This window comes from Lactuca saligna, chromosome 3 (assembly GCF_052625555.1).
Source record: "Lactuca saligna cultivar CGN05327 chromosome 3, ASM5262555v1, whole genome shotgun sequence".
NCBI lineage: Eukaryota > Viridiplantae > Streptophyta > Magnoliopsida > Asterales > Asteraceae > Lactuca > Lactuca saligna.
In genome coordinates this window covers 79,205,493-79,212,777 of record NC_136419.1, presented here as the reverse complement: position 1 = coordinate 79,212,777, position 7,285 = coordinate 79,205,493, and the positions used below count along the sequence as shown (strand labels likewise).

The 7,285-nt window shown below is 35.2% G+C and overlaps 1 protein-coding gene across 1 annotated transcript; it reads right to left on the bottom strand.

Annotated features, from left to right (window-relative positions):
* Positions 1-3,461: 3,461 nt before the first annotated feature.
* On the bottom strand, positions 3,462-5,697 carry LOC145035713 (uncharacterized). Its single transcript, XM_078984220.1, has 3 exons — positions 4,624-5,697; positions 4,297-4,546; positions 3,462-4,222 (listed from the first exon to the last, which is right to left on the bottom strand). Exons 1-3 carry the CDS (start codon positions 5,695-5,697, stop codon positions 3,462-3,464), a joined length of 2,085 nt encoding a protein of 694 aa, XP_078840346.1.
* Between the last annotated feature and the right edge of the window lie 1,588 nt (positions 5,698-7,285).

Sequence of the window (7,285 nt, the reverse complement as noted above, 5' to 3'; positions counted from 1 at the left end):
AAACCGATATATACATCTTCAAATCTTCATAGTTTTTCCTAGAATATCTTCATATCCTCAAACATACTCAAGAACACTCAAACGATTCCCAGGAAAAACCAAGTCCAACAATTAATTCTTAGGAATTATTTGGTAAGTTTTCCTTATTTAATCTAGTGTTGTCTAACACTTTAAGTGGTTATTTTACTGGTTTACATATAATATCATGTATAGATATTAATAGGATATAACTATTTACACGCGTTCTAACCCGAGGATCATCGCTATCACTTCATTATCCAGCCAAGAACACACCCGAGGTAAGTTCATACCCCTACAGTTTTAACGATTTTCCATCTTTTTAGGGGGAGGGGGGTGATACAAGTAAAACACAAGAAAAACTTGTGTTAAAAATACAATTTTTCTACGCATGCATACTTATATTTTTACGAGAATGCTAAAAATATACGAAACATCCTTATTACCAAATTTAGGATACGAACCGTTAAAATTTATATATTTATAAAATATAAATATACATTTGAGTTCAATACAACTTTAACCTTATTGTAAAAAGTCAAGCAAAAATGTTATAATTATATAAGCGAAAATGTTGAAGATTAAGTGTTGCGTCATTGAGCTTATTTTTTTGAGTCCATTTTGTATAAATTAGTTGGGCCTTTCCGCTCTTATTTACTGCTAGGGTTAGTATATAATTTTCATGCATGCTACGTATCTCGAACGAATCTTTCACTATTATTTTTGTAACCATACTTTCCGCCTCTACAGAAGTAATTCTTCATTGAGTTCTTCTGAGGCGTGACTATTAATCATTCATCACTTGTATGATTATATCGTGTTTTTGTTTTTCCCGCTTTAATCTATTCGATCATAAAGGATTTATTCCTATCAGAAAATATATAATTATTTTATTCTGATTTCTTATCATGACAAAAATTTGATAATAGTTTACAAAGGATCACATTTCAACGAAACATTTATATAAACTAAAATATGTATAGTGTATGGAACATGCACACTATTTTTTACTCGGTAGGGGTATATAAAATAATTATTTAAAAGAATAATTATTTTATTTTTCAATACTATGTAAACACTACGAAAAAGTAATACATACAAGCGTTACAAGAAAATAGGATTTCACTACACTATATATAAACCATTAATATAGCTTTGTGAGACACTATCTTCAAGTACTTATCTTAGTACCAACAAAAGTCTTGTGTTATAACCAGTGTCTCCTAGAGGAAGAATGTGACACTTGTGTACAGATCTATACAAGACTGACAATCCCGTATCGAAACTGTTAGCCACAGTTAGACCGGTATGTGTGTGGTGACAAATATCGTACTATTCCGATACCTGAAGAACGATGTAATAGGCCACCAGTCATCAAATATGGTTATAATAACTCACAATTGGGTATTAACAATACGTTTGGTTTAGAAATACAAACATATGTTCACTGGTTTTGTTCAACGATAGGACTATAGAACATTATTTTTCGAATATAATACAGTGTGAATTTCTGGAAACATACATTTCCAGGGGTTTTACAAAGATACAACTATCGAATATTATTTTCTGGGAACACGCATTACAATGGTTTTATATACATATAAAACGACACAATACTATTTTAAGTATGTAAAATACTTGTACACTTCGGTCTTAGAACATTTAAGTCTACATTTCATATTAAAGAATATATTTGATTTTTTGGAAGAACATACTATCATTTATAAAATATCGGATTTTCTGACATCTCACTCATACATTTTACAAGGAGAAACGATAGATTTTCTTACAAATACTTATAAAATCACCAACTTAAATGTTAACATTGTGAGCGCCATCCGCCCCCGAACTTTTCGGCCGTTCTGGTTTGGGGGTGTGCCATATTATCAAGTATACAAGAAGCAAGAGTATAGTTTATGATATAGATGTAATGATTTTAAGAAGTCCCTTTAATAATACAACTGTAGGTATATCTCTACATTGCTGTATTAATTTAATAGAGTAAACCATAAGAAATTTCACGTGGGGTTATGTTTTTTACAATAAACAAACCCAAAAAATATATACGAAAGAGACGGAATTTGCACTAAAAAATCATCAATCTACATGTATTTAACTTCTAATAGCTAACTTGTGTTCATGAAAAGTACTTGGACATTTTTTAGAAAAAAATTCTTATAGGAGCTCATTTAAATAACTTCAAAAACTCTATTATGTATCATGTTGTATTAACTATATCTAACATATGATGATAGAATATAAGAAAAAAATAGACAAAATTGCAAGTTTGGTCCCTGTGGTATGTCAAAAATTGGATGTTTGGTCCAAAAAGTTTTGGGGTTGTACTGGTGGTCCAAAAGCTTTGATTTGTTGTGGAATTGGTCCAAAGGCTTAACAGCCGTCTACCCCCTCCGTCTGTGTGAGGGTATTTTTGTCAATTCACGCTCATCCCTTTGATATCTTATTAAATTAAACCCCGCTAACGTCTACTCTCCTTATTAATAGATCGAACATGTGTTTCATCTTTTCCCTAAATCGATATCTCCTCCTGCTAAAATCAAAATCGTGTCTTCCAAACTCAAAATCAACAATGGTGAGGTGTTTTTGTGGTCAAATGGCGATAGTCCGAACGGCTTGGACTGATAAGAACCCTGGTCGACGTTTTTGGGGATGCCCTAAATAGGTTAGTATTCATGTGGTTGGTTATGAAGATTTTTCACTGATCACTCAATTCCTTCTTATATTTTGCTAGGATTCGACATGTGGGTTTGTGGGATGGATCGACCCTCAAATGTGTGGACGATCAAAATCAATAATACCTGGGTTGCTGAGATCAATCAACAAGCTAAAGAATGAAGTTGGAAAATTGAAGGAAGAAAATCAAATGTTCAAGTATGATATTGGAAAAATAAAGGAAGAAAAATCAAAACTAAAGTTGTACCTGATATGTAGCTGGGTTTTTTTTTGGGTTTGTTTTTTTTCTGATGAAGTAGTTCTTCCATGTTTTAGTGGTTTATTTTGTGGTAGATTTGGGAAAATTGCTATGTTTGGGAATGTACTCTTTTGGACATGAAAGTGAATGCATTGTTATGGTTAGTGGGTAATGAAGTTATTTGTTTCAAACATCCAAATATTTTGGTTCTACTAGACATAGCAGTGATGGGACAAACTGTTAATGCTTAACATAACCTAATAGTAACATAAAGATGCTAAAAAGTAAAGGACAATGATGCATAAACAAAAGAACATCCAAAGTTAATAACCATTGTTTGCACATACCAAATTCTTGTTACATGACCAAAAAAAACATCATTCTAAACGGAGGGTAAAGTTGTCCAAAAAACATCAAAACCATTAAACAGACACCCAAAAGAACAACACAATGGTTCCTAAAAGTAACACATTACATCATCTTAATCCAACAAGACAACACATCAATTTCCTCATTGCCCCTTACATGTTCTTGCATTATGTCCCTTGTTTTTACACTTGCTACAAGTGACAGTAATGAACTTCCTTGTGAGTTTTCCACTGCCCCCTAGACCATGACCATCTATACCACTAGCACCAATTGTTTGACTTTGACTTTGAGTTTGGCTCTGACTTTGAGATTTTTCCTCCATGGATCTTTGCCTCTTCTTCTTGGGCCTACCAGGCTGATTACGATGTGGAGGAGGGCTGATCTTTATTGGACAATCACTAACAGACCACATGATACGACCTTTGATTGGTTCTACCTTGTAGGAATAAGCCTCTTTCCAGGTTTCAAGCCAATGCACCTTGTGTACATAAGTGTAAAGTTCACCCACATCCACACCATTATCAGCTTTATCAAATAAGACTGCAATCACATGCCTACAAGGAATTCCTGTTAATTCCCATTTCCTACAGCTGCATACCCTTTGGCCCATGTCAACAACATGTTGATCTTGCCATGGTCCTTGTACTTCATACTTGTCTGAGGAATTCCACCTGGCTATGTAGTTAGAAGCATTTGTTGTGTTTGTTTCCATGATCTTTGTTGCTGTTGGAGTCAATGGACCTGCACACTTCTGTTGAACCTTTATCACATTGCAAATCCTCTTCATCATGTACTCCTGAATGTACTCTAAGCATGTGATTATTGATTTATCCCTACCTTCTATCAGTTTACTGTTAAACACTTCACATAGGTTATTTAAAAGCAAGTCTGTGATTGGTCTACCTGCAAGATAATTGTTATTTAGAACAGCATACAACAAATTTGTGTAACTTAGCACTGAATTGAGAGTTATCTACCTGTGAAATGGCTTCTAGCCCAATGTTGTGGTGGGATCTTCTTCAACCATTCATAAGCTTCTATGTCATATTCACTAAAATCTTTCATCAAACGATTGAATTCTTGCACTGTTGTGGCTTTGGCACAGTTCCATAACTTTTCTTTGTACTCAGTAGTTCTCCATCTCTTCCTCATGTTTTCATAGATATGTCTAAGACAGAATCTGTATTCAGCAACCGGGAACAATTGTGCAATGGCTGGAATTAAGCCCTACAAAGTCATTAAACTGTGGTTAGTATAATACAAGTGTAATAAGAAAACTAAAATACATCAAGGAAATCTATTACCTTTTGTCTATCACTTATGAAAGTGAAGTTTGAAAGTTGTGACAGGTCCAAATCATCTCCCAGGTACTCTAGAAACCATTTCGAACTTTGTGTGCTCTCAGACTCAACAATGGCGTATGCCAATGGGTATATACCATTGTTAGAATCTAAGCCAACTGCAGTCAAGATCTGCCCTGGGTAAGCTCCTTTCATGAAGGCCCCATCTAAACCAATAAAATCCCTTAAGCATGCATTGAACCCCTTTTTCATTCCACCCAAGCAAATATAAATTCTCTGAAAACATCTTGAAGTTGCATTTACAAGATTTGGTTCTGGAACCAGTTCCAGTTTCACAGTTGTGTCAGGATTTGTGGACTGCAACTCTAATATGTAATCTCTCAGCACATCATATTGTTTTGTGTAGTCTCCCATCACATGTTTTTTGGCATCTGCTATAGCCCTAAATACCTTGTCTTTGGAGAAGCTCACCTGATATCTTTTCTGAAGTAGTTCTTGTACAACTTTGATTGGCACAGTTGGGTTAGATTCCACTAGATCCATAATCTGTTTAGAGATGAAGTTTGCTGTGGCCGTTCTTACCTTTCTTGTATTGAGACATGAATGCTCAGGTTGGTAGGTGTTCACACACCAACTTTCTTCCTCACTTTTCCTAGATGCTTGTAAAACCCACTGACAAGATAGTTCAGTACTTGTCTTTGTCTTTTTACTTTTGCCTTTACTTTTCTTCCCAGTGGTAGGTCCATCCACTTGCCCCTCATTGAATACTACTTTTCCTTTGCATGTGGCCCGCAACCTAAGTTTATCATTTTTCTTAATAAAAAGATTCTTCCTGGTTTCCAAGGCATGATGGGCAATTTTGTCTTTCAACTCTTTTTTACTTTTATATTTTTGTCCTATACGAAATGTTGGTTTATGAACTTCTCCTAAAGAACACCTTTTTTCCTTACCTAATTCTTTAATAACTTGTCTTCTCTTCTTGCCCATCTCAGAATCATCATCTGTTGAATCCCATTCATCATTGTCAATAACATCCAACTCCATATCTTCATGCTCCTGATTTCTATCTTTCTCCATGTTATTCCTTAGTTTTTTCTCAAAAAAACTCTGCTTCAGTGTCAATGCTCATGTGGAAATCCCTCATATCCACTTCAACTTCAGGAATGATATTCTCCTCATCCACCCAATCACTATCCTCACTATCCTCACTGTTATTTTCCTCATCACAGTGACTACCCTCTCCCCTATCAGATATGCTCCCATCTTCTCCATCAGATTTGCTCCCATTGTCATGCTCCATTTCAGTCTCCATGTAATCATCCATGTTGTTGTCTATGTAATTATCCATGTAATTATCCAAGTTGTCTTCCATGGCAGCCTCATGTCCATGATCCAGTTCCACTTCATCTTGTACATTTTTTTCTACTTCTACTTGTGCATGTTCTTCTACTTCATCTTGAACATGTTTTTCCACTTCTACTTGTACATGTTCATGAACATCTGCATTTGATTGTAACATCTTTTGATACAAACCAATATCAAATTATGTAGCTACCTCCATAAAGTCATTGGCAATAAGCTCTTTTTGTCTATCATGAACCTCGACATGTAATGGTTGTACCTCAACCTCAACAGGGGATGATCTAGGTGGGCTTGGAAATTCTTGTACCTCAGCTGTGTGGTTTTCATTATCATCATTTTCATCTATTTCATCCATTTGTACAATAGTTACCTTCTTAACAGGTTTAGGATTCATAAAGTAGGTAAGTAACTTTGTCTCACCATGTTTAGTATATACCCTCATGATTTTGTGATCACACACATATTGGGCAAAAGTTCGTAAATTATCATCATTGCCTAAGGGTTTAAGACCAAAGTGGAAGTCTCCACCAGGCATAAGGAAGTGATAGTAAATCACAGGAGGAACACCGTACCTGAACCCTTTCATGATAGCATCCAACTCATGAACTGAAAACGTGTCTATATCCACCATGTCAACATAGTTCACACTTCCGTCAATGTATTGAACATCAGGAAACTTGGTGAACTCACCTCCATGGTATAGCTTGATGGTAAATAATGTTGGGTGGCCATCTTGAAACCAACAACAAAAATAAGTTCAGAAGCATGATTTCACATACAAAACATGTAATGTACAGAGAAATTACAAAATCCTTACCATAAGCCACCTTTGCGTTGAACGGTTTGTCTAAGAGCCTTATATTCCACATTGGTATGTTCATACACTGAAATAACACCGATCACAATAAAAAACTCAACTTGGAGGTTAGGGCTTCTGGGTAACGAATGAAGATGAAAGTGACAGGAGAGTCGATCGACGAAATGCACAGAGGATTTGGCGGCAGGTATCAATTAATTAGGATGATGAGGTTTAATTTAATAAGATATCAAATGAATGAGCGTGAATTGACAAAAATACCCTCACACAGACGGAGGGGGTAGACGGCTGTTAAGCCTTTGGACCAATTCCACAACAAATCAAAGCTTTTGGACCACCAGTACAACCCCAAAACTTTTTGGACCAAACATCCAATTTTTGACATACCACAGGGACCAAACTTGCAATTTTGTCGAAAAAAATAAGAAAAAAAAATACATTGTTCATTTAAATGACCATTATGTATATAAATAATTTCTCTTTTAT

Bases quoted from the DNA above. Each gene is read 5' to 3' on its own strand.
- LOC145035713 (XM_078984220.1), bottom strand. From the start codon at position 5,697: ATGGAGAAAGATAGAAATCAGGAGCATGAAGATATGGAGTTGGATGTT. The intron at 4,547-4,623 runs GTAATAGATTTC...ATGACTTTGTAG, and splicing joins TCATAAGTGATAGACAAAAG to GGCTTAATTCCAGCCATTGC. The intron at 4,223-4,296 runs GTAGATAACTCT...ATTATCTTGCAG, and splicing joins GGCTAGAAGCCATTTCACAG to GTAGACCAATCACAGACTTG.